Source organism: Cylas formicarius, unplaced genomic scaffold (genome assembly GCF_029955315.1).
Source record: "Cylas formicarius isolate icCylForm1 unplaced genomic scaffold, icCylForm1.1 PGA_scaffold_2__14_contigs__length_35257938, whole genome shotgun sequence".
In the NCBI taxonomy this organism is placed as follows: Eukaryota; Metazoa; Arthropoda; class Insecta; order Coleoptera; family Brentidae; genus Cylas; species Cylas formicarius.
This window is the reverse complement of record NW_026844319.1, coordinates 26,000,344-26,019,272: the sequence shown is the minus strand read 5'-3', so window position 1 is coordinate 26,019,272 and position 18,929 is coordinate 26,000,344. Positions and strand designations below refer to the sequence as shown.

The 18,929-nt window shown below is 32.5% G+C and overlaps 1 protein-coding gene across 1 annotated transcript in view; it reads right to left on the bottom strand.

Annotated features, from left to right (window-relative positions):
* The window catches only part of LOC132697828 (uncharacterized), a 381,002-nt gene extending 362,598 nt beyond the window's left edge, over positions 1-18,404 (bottom strand). Inside the window, exon 1 of the mRNA XM_060663502.1 lies at positions 18,263-18,404. Within this exon, the coding sequence (XP_060519485.1) occupies positions 18,263-18,361 (99 nt within the window). The 5' untranslated portion in view covers positions 18,362-18,404. The remainder of the gene's footprint in view (positions 1-18,262) is intronic.
* Between the last annotated feature and the right edge of the window lie 525 nt (positions 18,405-18,929).

Below are 18,929 nucleotides of genomic sequence, written 5' to 3'. Positions count from 1 at the left end.
GACCCGTCAGTCTATCAAATGTTGGGCATATTATTTACAAGAACATAGAAATATTATACGCGCCTGTTAACCTAACTAATATTGATACCAATAAAAATCCATAAAAATTACACCTCGAAGAAGTCAGTTCTTTTTCGAGGGGTAAAACAAGCTTTACATCTGGTATATCAGCTCTATGAAATCTACTCCGATGCGACTAAGAACACGCGATTACCATATGAGCTGAATTATTACATTACACAACATATTTTTTGTATCTTCAATTCGTTAAAATTTAAGAAGTTAAAAAATGCCTTGCTGCACTTTTTTATAGGAGCGTTTATATGTTTTTCTTTCAAAGATACTTCCACATGCTACTGTAATACTTTTTACAAAACTTGTGGATTACTCCTGCGTCGGTTTTTGCTGAGTCCAACTTGCTGACGTTTCGCCAATCATCCTGTTGATTTCTTCAGAGCTGGCAATTTCAGTCAAGCTCTGAAGAAGCCAACAGTTTTAAATTAAAATTAAGGCTTGGAGTCTGAGACCATCTCTTCGCTAAAAGTTCTCGGTCTAAGTGGAAGAATTACATTAACTTTTACCTTGCTGAATTCTGTAGCCTGGGTTACTTTAGAAGGCCTACCCTACACTTCTATCTAGGCAACTCTCTTCACCAAATCGATATAAAAAATAACGTATCTATATAATGAGCGACAATTACTTTTAAGAATGTCAGAATGTTCAAGAGAATCCGTCCATTCACAAAAAAATCGTTCTTGATTATGTGCGGATTGAATTTGATTGTAATTCTCTTCGAACAAGTTCTTCATTTTTCAAATTCGGTTTACAATGTTCAAAATAAGCTTGAACATATTTAACGTGCCAAATTTTGGTAATTGAGCTTCAAGATTTGTCAGCGCCATCGATAAAGATCTTGTTGTACGGATATTCTGAACTCGACCATCAACAGTTCGCCATTCGTCAAAAGTAACTTTGCAAACCTTGCATTCATGGCAGTTTCCTGTTCGAAGTGAAATCTATTACATCCACTTGTCTGGTATTTAATTTGAGTAAAAAACTACATTGAGAATTGTGGAAATAAGCATTTCTTTGGATTGGACCAAAAAACCTCCATTTTGTATTAGAGTTGGGACCAGGAGAATTAGAAAGAAAAAAAACACGAAGGTAATAAAATGTTACCGATACTGCATTCAAATTTCACATACAGTTGAAGGTCTCCAAACTCTAAGAATATACTGTCATTTGTCACTGACATTTAAAACATACTCTTCCGCGGCCACCTACGTTTTATTTAAATACGCAGTCTTCGTTGATTTGACAATGTTTAAAGAGTTTATTTATATACAAAGTTAATTTTTGACATCCTGCTTTGAAAGGCTCATAACTATTTTAACGTTATTTGTAGATTGCGTCCAAGGTGTGGCCATTCGTTGCACGCTAAACAATTTAGACAACTAACAATTGATAACTACAAGAGCACAAGTCATATAAAATTAAACAAACTTTATTGATGAGATGTTTCATTAAACAGATATAAGGCATAAGGTAGTTTCAATTAAAAAATATATACTTTTTTTCCATTTACCTTCATTGTAATTATTATCGAAATGTGTTTAACATACCCGTTTTATGAAGAAAATTTAATTAACTTAATTTAAGTAATTTAAGTAAAGTTGACGCAAAAAAAAAACATTTTTTTTTAATAAAAAAAAAATGAGCACGTTTGATTTCATTTTAATATTTTTTTAGTTACCGTGAAATCTTATGCTTGGTATTTATTTGCTCCTGGCTTTTTTATTTATGGATTGTTTGTTTTTGCTTCCTAGTAAATAGTTAATTGAATTATATTTAACATTTACTAAAAAGCAGAGGTAACAAGCAATATTAAATGGTTAACCCCAAAAGGGGGTGAAACTCAATTTAAATTAATTGTATTTGCTTTATCTATTGGATTAATTATTTTATTATAGTTTAGTTTAGTTTTAAACAGTGTTCATAATTATTAATTGGTGTAATACAATTGAATCGAACGGATCTGAATTAACTAGGACATGTTTTGCCTAACAGCGCCTAGTCAGCCGAAATTTTTCAATTTACAACTTCGATGAGCTGGTACTCTCTGGTCTAACTTGATTGACGGCTTGTCCTAGGGCTCCCATCCCGTAAAGCTGATTTGTGGTCCATCTTCAAAACTAACCTTTTTTTGAATTGGCAGTATTAAATTCATAGATTTATTGCCATTCGCATCCGCAACAAATTCATTTTGCATAAAACTTCATTAAACAGAATATAAAACAATTTCAAAATGCGAATCACAAAAATTTTCCTACCAATCAAAAATTGCCGACTCAGCGTGCTCAAAAAAGTCAATATGGTAAATGACATTATTTAATTAATTAGTTCATAGCCAAATAAGTTACAACAAAAAATATAACCAAAAAACAAAGATGTTCTAGTTGGCAAACAAGGAAAATTTTGAAATTAATCCAAATTTTAAAGAACCTCTTGATATAGTTTGAAAACAAAAGACTATAGCGGGTTTTGATCTTTGCTATTGCGTTTGCACGAAAAAAAAATGTACCATCCATTTTGCTATAGTTCTTATAGTTAATGAGTGTTGCTGTAAGCACACATGCAATAGGTATAATGCACTGCACGTTGACGTGCTGACATCTCTCGCTTAGTGGCGAAACTGAGTCCGAATTCTTTAACTTGTGGGAAATGAAATCTATGCTGGCGTTTGCTAAACTTACGAGGCAGTCCGCTCGGGGCACTATTTATAAAATAATCTATTGGGTATTTAATTAATTGTCAGAAATTACCTAACTACTATGATCGATGAAGAAGTGACTGACTAATACACGGTATTTATTTTCGTTACATTATTATATATTATTATATTATATTTTAAATGGTTTTTATTACAGTCGCACACGAATTGATTTTTTTCTACTAAAATAAGACCGTGTACAGGAAAATGTGAAAGATAGTTTTGTCGTAGTTACTTAATCTGGAACAACATTTTTCTCGTCGTTTGAGGTAATAATTTCCCTGTTAAATATGATTTAAAAACTAAACTTTTCTTCTTAAAATTGGTCAACGACTTCGCCCTTAATTTAGAGTATTTGAGACTAAAAGCAGCTTAGCGCAGAGCTTTAATGAAGAACCTTAAACTGTTGTGAACTATTTAAAGGAATAAAACGAAAATATATTTTTTGATACAGCCTATCGATGCACACTAACAATAAGAGGACAATCTGTTTGAAGCACCAAAAGGAATTGACGCAGAGCAGCAATATGTAAATAAAGAAGAAAGCAAGTTCCTGTTTTATATGAATTTTGTCTGCGTAATAAATAAAACGAGTTGAGAAAAAAATATATCCTAAAAGTAGGATAGAACGTTAAATATATTTCAGTCCCAAGGTTCCCGGTAATTTATTTTGTCTTTCGCCCTTGAACCCACATCGTTTGTTATGGCGATGACGATATGTGAATGACAATGAATGCTTCCGAAAATGTAAAACAATAAAACACAACGTAAAGTCAAAAAGCAGAACAAAATTGTCGAAAACTGCATATGCGTTTATTTAAACTTTGGCCTACAGATCAATCTTTTTCTTTAACAAATGCTAAAAGTGAAAATGTTACATTTTTAATTAAATAAGCAAGTTATATGCTACGTAGAATTTTTACCCGTTTTAAGTGACTCATACTTTGATAAATCTCAGGGAGTTATAAATATTGATCTTATATCCGACAGTAGGTTTGCTTTCTGGGAATTAAAATTAAGTTCTCTGGAAAATAAACAAATATTTTACGCAAGCAAGTACTTCAAATACTTGCATCGATTAAGTAGGATATGCGAAACATATTTTGAGATTATATTTCCTATATTTATAATATAGATTATACAATTAAGAAATAAAATAACAGAAACTTGGTCACATTAACAAGAAATATGTAATTTTAATGACATCCGTAAGGAGCAAAAAGTATGTTTACTTAAAATATTCTCCAAGAATCTGTCGGCGATCTGGAAGGGGTCGGTATTGGTAATATTTTATCATCCAAGTCCAAAGCTGATCTACCAAGTGATTTTCAGGATCCCAACATCATGAATAATAATTTTTAATCACTATTCTAAGGTCCTGGAGAAGATTAATTACTTTAGGCAAAATATACAGTCAAGTAAAAGATTTACTTGCCCCTTACAAACAACAGAAGAAATCTATATATAGGTAAGTTAAATGCTGCTGGTACGGATGCTTGACTCCAGAGCATAGGCTACATACACATAATAGAACATCGACTGGCTACTTTCAACTCTAAAATATCGAATTATGCACGGATTAAGATGTCAGCTTTGTTACTCACGGTCGCAAGCCAATTTTAATGATATTTTCGGTACTTTAGTAATGGATCAATCACAAAAATAATAATAACTCGTTTATTGCTTCACCTGTCATTTATTCCGTTATTTACTTTTTTGCTTTTGAGTGGTTGGGTTTCTGTGGGATTGATTTTACTTGGACATTTGTATAAAGAGAAATTCGTCAGCATTTGGCAATAAAATAATTACTATCAAATAAAAAAATGAAGTAAAACCTTGGCATATGCATGTCGCGGTATCATACTAACAAGCGTCTAGTTCACCTTCTTTTTAATAACTCTGGAAGCGAATTTGAATAGGTGGAATAATAATGTAAGGAAAATAAAATATCAAAGAGCGTAACGGTCAGCGTGATTTGTAACAACTTTGCATTTGAACTCAGTAAGGCGATAGCACACATAATGGAGTCTTAACATTTTTAAAAGTATTCGGTAGTTCAAATTTTTGATCGAAGACAAATTTTGTATTTACAAATCTCAGTTTAAAACTAGACCAGCATTTACTCACCGTTGACCCGTGAAGACCCAGGCGAATCCTCGAATATTTCTTCATCACAACTCTCCAAAGAACGTACGCCATGGCTATTGAGTCTGACACAACACATCCCAACGAAAGTGACAATTATTTAAACAAATTTCAAACTACACTAACACGCGTTTCGGGAATCGGGCCTTAAATTTTGTTCTGTAGATTTATTTATTAACTAATATTAGAACATCAGTCTATTGGAATGGAATAATTTTTATTACATCTACAGAACTGCAGGAATGATTTTTTGTCGCAAATTTTATTTGGAGTAAGTTGTATTATTGGGAAATTTTTTTCGTTTTCAAGTTAGATTATGATACCTTTTATTATATGCAAATATTTACGAAACATATTTAAAGAATAAACCTATCTATTGTTTATATAAATGAGAAAAAAATACAACAAAATTCGCCTGAAAGTGGAATTTGATGCAAAAATGATTTGAAAAAATTAGAATTTTAGAATATGGAATGAAAATAACAGGAGCGATCGCACATAAAAATTTTGCCATCCTCATCCATCCAATATTCAGCGACCATTATAGGGTCACTGTATAACACCAGCAAAATATTTGGTTTTCTTTATACTTTTACTAAAAAGCAACGAAAGTGCATCCTTTGTTTGTTATTTTAATATATGACCAACTTCAAGAAACGGCACATAAATCTCACCGTTTCACTATGTAAACAAAATTGTCTTCTCAGTACTTGAAAACCATCTGCTCGGTGCAGCCAAACATGGTTGAGGCAGCAAACAACCAGAAGTAGGATAATATTATTGACACCTCTGTATTGCGTATGTGTTGGTATGGAAAATCTAAAAGAAAAGAAAAGCAGAAAAAATTGTGTTAATTTTTGCCAAACGTCTATTTTTATTTGGGAATCTTATACAGAGCTAGTCAAGTAGGTTCTAAAATAAAAATATGTTAACCAAACAAGACGAAAAACAGTACTGATGGTTTTTTGAAACGATTTGCAAAGCTATATGGCTTAACCTTCAGCCAATTGAAGGGATAGGTTGCTAGTACCTCGCCCAAAACCTTTAAATGTCGGAAGTAGATGTACTTAGATGGATATAAACAAAATTGCCTGGTACTAATCTGTACCACATGGTCACGTTCTAAAATAAAATAATATATACTAGTTACTGTTGCTTAAAATTAGAATGTACTATCTATTATGTAGATTAGTTTCTGAAATTTGAACAAATTAAAACAAAACACAGGAAAAGTACTTGCGAATAATTTTAAGAATAACTGTCAATGATTGTAAAATAATTAAAGTAATGAAATACTATACATAGTCAGTCTTTTTTGATATTAAAAATAATATAATAAGCGATTTTGAGGCTTTTCTAAATATTCCGTATCAATGGAGTTTTGATTTTTTTGTATGGTATTTACTGCACACCCTGTACATATCTCTTTTAATGACAATGAAAAATTTATATGTTTTGTTACAATTTCTTCTAGAGCAGATTCGTTTGTAAGGGTTTGTTATTTGGTTTACAATATAATTTCTTAATTAACATGTTAGTTGGGCCAATGTTAATGTTTCGGTAATCTGAAGTTAACTGGAAAGTGCTGTAAAATCTCGTGTAAAATATAATTCTTTCATTTTTATAACCAATTCCAACGTACCGTTTTTTGCAAATAAACTATGTGTGAACTTGGTATTTCCGACGATCCTTGGCGGGTAGAACAATAAAATGAGTAGCATGTGTATACTGTATCATACAAAAGCGATTAATTTAATTAACGTTACCCGCTAACTGTAAAATGAGATATAACGATATTCAGCGATATATTTGCACGTTAAACTACGCACTCGACAATGAAGCGTTGTTTAAACATGGCGTTTCAAACTTCAGTGTCAAGATTTTTATAGATATATTTTTTATCTACAGGATCTTCAAGTTTCGAGGTGTTTGTTTACTATCCATTTTAAGAAATTACTAAAATACCCTTTAACACGTAGCAGAGCAATCCAAATGTTACTGATGATAACTTCAAAACACCAAAAACTCAAAATGAAAATCACTACTTTTTTTCATGGTTTCTTGAAAAATGTTCATTAAAGTTTGCTGATAACACAAGAGTTATAAATAATAAGCTAAAAAAGAGAGAGTAGAGAAAGAATCCTATTTTTTGTAAAATATTGAAATTTATGGGAACTTATTTTTTGCTTATCAGTGGGTTTAGGTCAGGTGTTTAGTCTAGCGTATAATTGGAGGATTAAATTTCCTACACATATTTTCTTGTATCCGTGCGGTACGGTGCCCGTGCCGGTGTTCTACGACCATTATTTGGAATGCAAATGCCCAAACACCCTTAGAGAAAAGTTTCATGCTTAGTTTTCTGACAATGAATAGAATATTTATTGGAATAGAATTAGATCATACGCGTCATTAAATTATGAAAATTGTTCAATCTCAAAACGCTTTTTTCCTGTTTATTTTCTAAATATACTGCTGAAACTAAGCAATATTTCCAGAAATCCATATATACAAAATTAAAACCCATAATTGGACAAGGAGTTCGGTGTAATTGTCGTTTAAATTGTATAACTTTTATCAAATTTGATATTGTTTTTTTTTTAAATGCCAAGCAACACAATGATGATAAAATATATGTACTTAGGAACAGAAAACAAATTTCATAGGGATTTGACATCATTACGAGAAGTTAAACTATACAAATTTTATATTTAATGATTTAATCTTCAAAACGTTTCAAATATATACGTGGTGCAGTTTTTCAGCTGCGACGAGATTTTCACAAGTTTGCAAGTTAATAAGATTTTCCTTAACTTTTTTGATTTGTGTATAGTTTTATTCCGCCTAGAACTATTTTTAAAATTTTTTGCTAAAACATTTTTTTTGGTAAATCTATCAATCAATGTTTACAAATAAAAAAAACTATGGACAAATTACTAATTCCCAATTAAAAATGTTAAAAAGCTCTTATCTGCAAAAAACAATTTTAATCTTCTTGGTAAAATGTTCCTGCGATTTCCAGAGAATTAATCCAAAAGTGTTTGTGGTCTTAGTTTAAGTTTTTTTTTTTTAATTATTCATGTCTACTTTCTAATTTTTGTAGGGGTTCCTATTTTTGGGCACAATGTTTGTTTCCCCGTTTCTAGTGTCCAGCAGTGTATATTAGTTACGTGGACATTGAAAAAGTCGAGCGTAAATGGCTATTAACATGTCATCGAAGGTCTAGAAAACGTAGGATATTCTATTCGGCATTATTATATTTAACATATGACGAAGGTCGAGTTGTTCAATGGAACATGGCTAAGCAAAGCATTGCAAATCTGCAACGCAAATATTGCTGAAGGACTGTGTAAATACAAATTTAGCATATGACTTAGCTGTATAGGCTGCCGAAAAATGATTTTTACAAGTTGTCCAAGGAATGTAATTTACTTTTTACTAATTATAAGTTAGTGCCGTCTAAATATTTTATATATTTTTATTAATGAGAAGCAACATTTTTGCATTTTGTAGTTAATATTTGTTAATATATAAAGCAAGTTCTAACTTTAATAGCAGATAATGCAAGTTTTGACTTGGACGTGCCATAGTCATGACCTACTCTCTTTAATATGCTCTAGTTACCCTAAAATCATTTGCATATTACAAGGGTGAATATATTTTGCACCAGTCAGTAGATAAGGTCAACTTGAACAAGGGTGACAAAATTTTAAAAACCATTTTCCATTTATCAATTTTGGATTTTCTAAAAATTACTGCGAACGCATCTGGTCCATTTTAGTTTATTTGATTGACATTTATGTGAACATTATAATCTTTCCCCAGGTAAATGAAAATTTTTAATAACAAAAATTCCAAATTTTGCTTATATTAAAACAAGATTGGGAGAATTGTAGTACCTATGTGAAAATATTGTTTAGCAATAACAGCAACTAGGAGGACAGTGATAGGAGAAAAAATAATAGATCAAGTTTGTGATTATTTTTATTTTTAGGAATTTTGTTTTCGAATATTTAGACCAAATAAAAATCTAGACTCAATGCTATTCATGATATCTTAATGGAATTTCTCTATTGTAGTCTGTACGGCAAGTCATACGTGTATTAAAACCTGTATTTACGATCGTAAATGTCCTGCACGAGGACAATATTTGCAATATATCAAAGCAATAGCTTTTATATGTGATTCGAAAATTTTAATTGCAATAGCAATTCGATAACAGTACTTTAGACATGTTCAAACAAACATGGAAAAAAAAATAAAATGAAATCTTGGGATTTCAAATTTGAAGCAGCTGGTTCTTATAAGCGATTTGCTTAAAAAATTGTTTGGCAGAAATTAAAACTCGAGTTAATTTAAAAGAAAATGGAAACAATTCATGAAAAACAGTTTTGAACCGCATGTTACAGGCAATGGAAAATGAAAGTGGCGGTATATAAGAATATTTTGGGGTAGTTGTCGGCAATGGGCGAATGATCATAACAGTCGTGCCCAACTGCATTAGTGAAACGCATTATTGTATTGTGTTTAGAGGTAGTTAAACCGAAAAACTTCTTTGTCATGGCAATCTTTATTTAGTAGTAATAGCTATCATATTCGGCAACAAATTTGTTTTTTGAACTGAGGTGGCTTTTACTTAATGAAAATCCATTTATGAAAATAAATTAGAACTAAAAGTTCAGATTTTCACGAAATTATATATTTTCACATGACAATTGTTTCGACAACGCCGTGTCTTTATCAAATGTAATATTTACAAACTACCTGCTACTATATATGCCGAAAAATGACAATAAAATTTAAATTAATGTTGTGAGACTTCTTAATACAGAACATTAGAATAAATAACTAAATATCATTAAACAAATTGCACTGAACAACGGCTACAATCCGTCCATTATCGATAAAATTATAAATAAAAAACAAAGCCAGACAACAGTAAACTCTATTTATCCGAAACCTAATACAGAACACGAACAATTTAAAACAATTATATATATATATATATATATATATATATATATATATATATATATATATATATATATATATATATATATATATATATATATATATATATATATATATATATATATATATATATATATATATATATATATATATATATATATATATAGGGGAACCTAGTGAAAAGGTTTAAAAACATTTGTGAATATGTGGTTTAAAATTAGCTTTGAGAACTAACAACACAATAGGAAAATTTTTAAAAAATAATAAAACGAAATGTCCAGAATCTCAAAAATTAGGTGTCTACAGGTTGAAATGCGGCTCTTGTCCTAAAATTTATATTGGACAAACAAGTAGATCCTTCAAGAAACGCATTAACGAAGATAAAAGAGCGTTTAAAAACAATAGTCTAGATTCTAATTATGCTACACATTTAAACACAGAAAAACACATTTTTGACGACAATTTGATATTTTACACACTGCTACAAACAGTAGAAAATTAAATTTATTGGAAACCATGGAGATTAACAAAATGAAACATTCAAATGTATTGCTTAACGGTCATTTAGATTTAAATAGCTCTCCATAATTAAACTTAAATTCTCACAAGATTAATTAAGGATTTATTGTCATTTTTCAGTATATATAGTAGCAGGTAGTTTGTAAATAGTACATTTGATAAAGACACGGTGTTGTCGAAACAATTGTCATGTCAAAATATATAATTTCGTGAAAATCTGAACTTTTAGTTCTTATTTATTTTATTAAATTTGTTTATATGGACGATAAGGTAATAACTCTGGATTGTAACTCAATTATTTATGTGATTCACAAAGAATTACAAAAGTTCGTGGAGATACTAGTCTCTAGACGCCTTTAGTGTTTTCTGTTCCGAGAAATGTTCCCTAGTTCAAAGTTAATTTTGATAATAATTGGTTTGTATAAAAATTCTTCATTGTTTTGTCTGCAAATGTCATTTACCATAAAGATAGTAAAAGTTCGCCTGAGTAAGTGTTTAAATTTCCATGAGCTGATAACAATTTCATAAGTAGTATGAAAAGTGCTATTTCTCCACGCCCTAGTTTACGATTCACCAAGCAACGGGTATAATAGGTTTGGTAAGGGTAATAAGGTTTTGGTGTTAGGGATGGTCATAAAAATTTCGAAAAAAAAATTTAACGGCCAAGAGAAAACTCTGGAAATTCTTTTATAGCTTCTGAAATGGCAAGGGACTTGTCATTTCTATTTTTACAACTTTTTTTTCTGCAAAATGTTGTAAAAATTATTTCAGTAGCCTGTGGAAGTTTCTTTACAAAATTAAAATGTCCTTACATGCACAATTATTAGATTCATAGATATATTCAAATATTCAATTCAATGTTCTTAAATCGATCTCAGAAAGGAAAGTCGTGGGTAGCGCACTTTTTGGAAAGAATAATTGCCTAAAAATGATTAATGCAACGACATAACGTTGGACAGGATTCCAAATAACGTTTGAAGTCGAAAAAAAATTCCTAGTTCTTCAGATGTCAAATTAGCGCCTCACTAAGTTTTATTTTAGTGACCGATATTCATTTCCGAAAATATGCAACTACCCCCGTTCCTCCACCATTTGTAAAACGGTACTTATTATGGACTTATTATGTAATGTCACTTTCCAAATTGAAATGCCTGCAAAAAATCGGCAGTTTTCCGCACTTTTCAATCCGCAATCAACTGAGCGCTTTCAAACCCTCCCATCCTGAACCACTGCAATCCGAACGAAATCAAATTAATCACCACTAAAACCTCTGGTAAACCCTCGTTTACGAAAAAAATTTGCGAATTCGAAAAAGCGACAAGTTGCGAACGCGACGCCTTGTCACGACGCGTAAAAGCAGTCGACTGACGGACTTCGCACGTGGTTTACCCATGCCCGTGGGTCGATCTAGGTGCTGCTTCGGATAGTGGAAAAGTTTTAGCGAATTTAGCGCTTTTTTCATAACCAAACCGATTGATGATAGACAGTCGTCAGGTTATAATAAATAAACATACGAATTTGCCTGCGTAGCTCGCACCAATAAATGACCCATCGGTTAAATCGAAATTAGTTTACTGCATTTCGGTGTTTGTTTTTATTTAAACCGTTTAGCGCTGATAGCTTAGTTAATGCGAAAGGTATACTTCGCGTGGGTTCGACACATAAAAGCTCTTGTCATATTATAGTGAGTTTATAAAGAAAATTACCAAGTAACAACCAAGGAATATGACACCGGACCATTGTTGGGACTAGTCTTTCAAATTTCAAATTTCACTACTCCCATTTGATTTGCGGAAAAGAGCAGAGTTTTGATTAAAACTTAATAGAATATTTTAGTCACAATTTTGTTTAGGCAACATGATTTAAATACCTACTGGCTCTCAACCAGTGACTAAAGTACCGCAAAACTTGAATTGGTTCACGAGAGAGTTTAATGAAACTGATTTTTGAAAATGACAATTTGCTCATATCAGAGCAGCTTATAATGGCGTATTTTATAGTAGAGAGAGTAAAAGGTGGTATAATTGTGCAACAAATCTAATAAACGACACATTCACGAGTTTTACCTTAGCTAACCAAAACTAACCAAGGGGCTATTGTCATTAAATGGCATCTAATTCTAATCTAATAACGTCGAGTAATGCAGGTCGGCAAGAAAAGCACTTTTGAAGTTGATTCCAGGGATGCTCAATTCCATTGAGATGAGGAATGCAGGTTCCGATAGAATGAGAGCAAGGAATAATGAATGGCTATCGAATATTTGGACGAAGTGGGTAATGAATGAATAGTTGGGTGAACTGTGAAATTGGACTCAGATTTTAGTAAAGTTCTCCAAAATATATACCGTTTTCACGATATAATCCGGTATTTAACTTTGGTAAATCTTTATAAAGGCCTAACTGCAGGCCTACCTTGCTTGGCTTTCTCTTTGTAACGCTCAATAAATAGATTCGCAATTCCATAATGACGTTCCAGAACCGTACTTCGGAACTCCGTGCATACAAAATGCTGAAGGCTGACGGATTTGTGTAGAGTTTTAACGGTGAGATTCCTGGATTATTATTAGTCCATGCAGTGAAAAATTCATCCTTACTTTTAAATCATATTCTTAAAATACAACAGTCCGCACGGCTCAGTTCTTGTCGGCAAACAATTTAAATACGGCCACGTACACGTGGCGAAAAGAATGGTCCCTTACGCTTTACAACAGGCCGGTCTTCAACTCATTCCGAAGTCAAAACTATATAAAAGGTTGTAGAAACAGTATATCGTTTGGAGAACTCTAGCAATACTCCAATTTTCACCAATTCTCCTAAAGACATTCATTAAATGGAAGGTAATGCCCACACTACCAAAATTATTAAATAATAAATTTTTTTCACATTCACGATAGTGCCATAATTTTCAGTTCATGTCGGAAGAAAATTTCGCAATGTGATGCGAATTTTGCCAGTAAGAAAAAAGAGTTTTGTCAAGTCAACGTGAACATAATATCGTTGTTTCGCAATACAAACATAAAAAGTAAAAAATATATCACACAGGAAACCATATATTTACTCCTTTAAAGGTTGTCGGAAAATTATACACAATTAAAGCTGAAATGCGTATAATTAAATGCCATGAGAGTAGCGTCTAATTTATTAAAGTAATTGAGCAGAAGAAAGTGACGCGATACGTTTTTCACTTTCATGAAAAGCGTTTTATTTAATGCTTATGTGTAAATTAACGCTGTTAGTGTTGCCATTTGTAATTTTAATGTGTCCTAGAGCACGCAACGGAAGTCACCGAAGACGATATCAACAATATAAACAATTTCGCAAGTAATTATATTATTTCATAAAATACGCATCTTTAAACACCAGTTGTAATTTATCAATGGGTGTCAAAAGAAAGTAGATTCGACAAATTTACCCACATTTCTTTCGCCTATGCCGGCACACCGCCTAAACAACACACTTTGATTTAAACAATGGAACCAAATTTGCTTACAATATTAAAAAATAGATGTGAGAACTTTTCTTACTTTTAATTGAAAATAAAAGTGTTGAAATGATGTATAATGATTGTACCTACAAAATTAAATGTAGTAGCCAATTAACAAGCAATAGATAATATTCTATATCACACAATTCCACCAGCAACGCGAATTGTGTAAACAATATAAACATCCAATGAAAGGCTTAGAATCCTTTAAATCACCGATATAAAAGTTAATACCATTACGCGGGCCCCTGACTAAAATCAATAATTTATAACTCACTTTGGAAATTATTTGTGCGCTTTTAAATAAAATACGGCGTAATGAATGCCATAAAATTAAAAAAATAATAATACATTTTAAAAATCACATTATCTTGACTTGTTAGTCAGCCAGGGAAGAACACCGTGTTGTTTACTAGTAATTGCCGAGTTGTGGTCTCCAAAGAGATTGCAAACTTTGAAAAAAAAAACTAAATACTAAATAAATTGTAGTGAGATGCCCAATTGAAGCCTGTTAAATGGTTAAAAATATTTGTTCGGGATGTTTCCTCAATCGATTTTAGTATAATCCCAAATAATTTAAATTTTATAGTTTTAGCTAGTAGAGAAAGAAATAGTTTTTGTTGAACATCCAGAAATTCTGACAGTATAAATTGTATCGTTGGAAAAAAAATTCTTGTTTTTTCTATTTGTTGTCGTATATTTATGAAAAGCTCCATTAAGTTCATCCTTCGATCTGCATTTATGAGCATATGTTCAAAGCAGTGAGTACTTTTTGATAGCAATTGTATCGGTATCTCTTATTATTAAAGCGTTGTTTAAATTTACTGGTGTCTTGGAGGTGAGAGAGTTCTATGGAGAAATTAATAAAAATATCTTTATTGAGTTTTAAACATAGTCTATATGCTCACACAACGAAAGCTGGTTTTCAACTCTCACGTTTAGATATTTAGTAGTATTCTCGGTTTTAACAGTACGAGGTCCAAAATCAATATCCATTGCGGTAAAGTGACAACTGATGCTGAAACTATAATTAAAAAAAAATGTTTAATAAAGGCAATAGCAAATGTTTGTAGTTAAGATAATTAAATTGACAAGCATATAATATTTTTCGAAATTGAGACATCCGAATTCGGTATTACTTAGACGGCGCAGAAGGACAATTTTTTTTCTTTTTGGTCTTTTAACTTATAATATATATCTGTATTGCTTCATGCCACTAGAATTCTTTTTCTGTAGAAAACGTGCTCATAGTAAGTATCAACATTTCAGACAGTTGGCATTTTGAATATTGTATCTATTATGAATTTTAAAAAATGTGATGACAAAATTATTAAACTTTTTCGAAAGTCAAGTCAATCTGTATATCTAATATCTTTTAATCTCGATTTACAGTATCGCCTCTGGCTCTGGGGTGAATTAATTAATATGACAGACCTGTATTTTTATGTTAAGAAGTATATTTAACCTCAAACGATCATTATGAGATTCATTTAGACTACTACAATACATCCTACTGAACTTTTTTTTTCCTTTACGCTTAATTAGGTTCATCTCAAATTCGGAAATGCATCCATTTCCCGGCATCCTCAGAGAAAAATTGACCGATAACAATTTTTCACGCACAAAACAGCCAAAGGCTCCCGTTGGGAATCGAACTCACAACCTTCGGCAAGTTCGAGTTGGCAGGTCAACGCCTTACCAAAGACATCCTCGGTCCCTTTCCGATTGAACCCAGTTATTTTAATAAATTCTTCCGAAAATTAAAAACATTTCAGACAGTTGCCAAAAAATGCCATGACAAAACTGATTTAAATGAATAAACTTTTTCGAAAGTCAAGTCAGTCTGTATATCTAATACCTTTTTATCTTGATTTACAGTATCACCTCTGGCGCTGTGGTGAATTAATTCATATGATGGAGTTGTATTTTTACTTTAAGAAGTATATTTAACCTCAAACAATTTTAATTTAATCGAACTTCCGATTGAACGCAGTTATTTTAATAAATTCTTCCGAAAATTAAAACTAAGGGAAGTATCGTTCTGTGTTTTCGTGCCGATGTAGATGGTCAATATGTCGTAAGTAGCCTTCGTGTGTAACAGCTTTAATTTAATAATGGGAAAGCTCCCCCCTGTCTGACGGGCGCTCCTGAAACTTATCGATTATTTCACGGAAACACTTTGTAAACATGTACGAAACGTTACCGTCTACACGTCGTACGTCGTAATGTCCACAATATGGGAGCGATTTATTTGTCGGCGCCGGTTCTCATCAAATTAACCTCTTTTCTGAGAACTTAAAAAAAAATCCTCTTCGAAAATACTATTCGCATTAGTATGAAACCGAAACGTTTATGGTTTACATTGGTCGATTATTTATGTTATCGAGAAAAACAATTCCAAGCTCTAGTTTTCATCAAGGGTATCTGATTCGAATCGACTCTCTCGCGTTTCGGCGTTCTACAACTATAGCACGTGACTTTCGATCCACAGCTGCTCGACTTTACCAAACAACTTCTTTGAATCGTCTGCTAGGAACATTTTCATGCCGGAAGCTACACGGTATGCCAGGAATAAATCTGTAGCCGAAAGATACGTTAGCTGAAAGTTCAACTTGCCCATGCATCTGATCGGTCGTTATTGTTGCCAGCAAAAAGAGACAAAGCTTTTAACGAGTCGACGACATTTTTTAACAAATTTATAGAAACGACTTATTAGAAATAGTGCCTACATCCGGTGATTCCATTCCCGATTCCAGTGATATCCTGAACATGATGCAGGAGGCTGTCCATGTCTATTGGTTAATAGCAATACCAACTGAGGACCATATAACTATAGTCCAAAAGCCTTACTTCTATAATGTAATATATAGAAACTGTAGGCAGCTTCCACTTATGTCTGATTATGCTTGTTGGTTTGTAACGGTATCTGAGAGCACTAAATGGCCGTTCTTAGTAATCAGAGGTTCTGCTTACAGTCCCAGTGCTCCTACTACGTGTATAATAATGCCCCTGTGCTCTGTCGAAAATCGCATCTACTATTGTAGCATTCCGGTTAATCCTCAAAAAGACATCTTGTAGACCTACTGTGATAGCTCTTTCAAATTACTTTTGTTAAACGATTTTTTTAATGCAGTTTATAATGAGTATATAATTACTCGTAATGCCTACTCAATCAGCTTCTTGCGTGTGGCAAGCCGACAGAAGCATAATAATTGATAATGATAACCCATCATCAATTTTGATTTTTCTCATGGAGGACATATTGGAATTAAAGACCAGTTAAATATAACTTTTCTATTAAAAAAAAAGTAGATTGTGTGTAGATTTTTAAATTAAATATTGCCAGACGCATCTCAAATTAAAACATATTAAAACACACTTTACGAAAATATTTTTCTAAACATAAACACCGAACAAATATGTTAATATATTTCGAAAAATTGGTTTTTAATTATAGCTGCCCCAGCCATCCGCGTAACCTTTCAGTCATGAATTCTGTGCTCGATCAACCGTCTTGCTCATAGAAGAAATCTATTATCGGGTGGAGAATCTCATCTGGTATTGGAGTTTGCTCTCTTTTATTGCCATGAAGAGTTCTTTATGTTTACCTCTTTCATGTGGAACCTCTATGTTTGTCTTGCGTTCCGTTCACGATATTTGCTGCATTTGCCTAAACATGTTGCAAGTATTTTGATCTGGCGTTCAAGGCTGCGGTTTTGGTTCACCAGTAGCGCCTTTATATGGTTTAGAAATTCCTACGCTTGCTCAATTCTCGGTCTGATTTCGGATTTGGATCCCATTGTTCCGTGAACGATTGTGCCCAGGTAGTTTAGAGATGGCACCTGTTCAATGAAGAGTTAGTGTGAGTGTCTTTTTTATCGTTTTTATCATGAGAATAGTTTGGTCTTGGAGGTATGAAGTCCATTGGAGACTGAAGTTGTGGTGAAGATAATTTATAATGTTGCCATTGAATACTGCCTAGGAGTAGAGATTAAACAAGACGAGGGCAACTTTTATTAAAAAACTATAAGTTTTTGAAATCTGTCGCTCAGGGAAGATTGTACACCGTATTTTTTTAGTTACCTATAGTTCCTTGGAAGTACTCGGAATTTCACTGGAACACTATGTGGCATTTTAAAGGATTTTTTTTATAAACGAAATTAAATAAACCGATTTCTCTTTCTTAAAATCGTATATATGGTTTACTGATCATCAGTAGTGTAATGATGGACGCTTACTGTCAGTTTAAATACCCTATGTCAGTTATAACACCATTTCACTGGCGAACTGCATGGCTGAAGCCCCCGAATGTTATTATCTAATGTTAACAAATTCGCTGAAGCGCAAGGTTACACGAGTTCTAAATATAAGCCTTACCTCATATGAGTATTTACAAACGCCATTCAGTGCACCAATTTTAGACAACAAATCCACCGCTATATCGGCGTTCTCCTCCGAGCACTGCCCGCACAACATTTTGTCAAAGGGGATTATCGAAACGCGGCGGTGAAAAAAACGTACTGTCTAGAAATCAAAACAATTTCCGTCGCACGACCACATTTTATTTTTAAACATCACTCATCGGTGACAGAACGTTAATGTAGCTACCGGCGCTGAGATAATGGAAAGAAAAATGCGGAACGGGAAAGAAATTAGCACAAGAAAACACGATAGTCGTACTATTCGCGCCAAATTCCCAGCACGGAATCTTGTTCTGGGTTTAATTTTGGCACATCAATCGGGATCCGTGAAATCAAGGGCATTGGGCGATAAATAATTTTTAAAAATAGTATTTTTTTAAAGTAAACTATTGAAATAATGTTCCACCATTGATGTCTAACCTAATCGATGTTTCTAAATGAAGAATAATTGTTCTGCTTGAAATCATATTAGTCCCAGCAAACGCCAAAATATTTGGATAAGAAGGATCCAACGCGCGATTTTATTACAATGATAAAGTATGTTGAAATTGCTACAGCAAAAAAATAGAGGGCTAAACCGCGGAGGAATTCCAACTAATTACATAGAAATTTCAACTAATTAC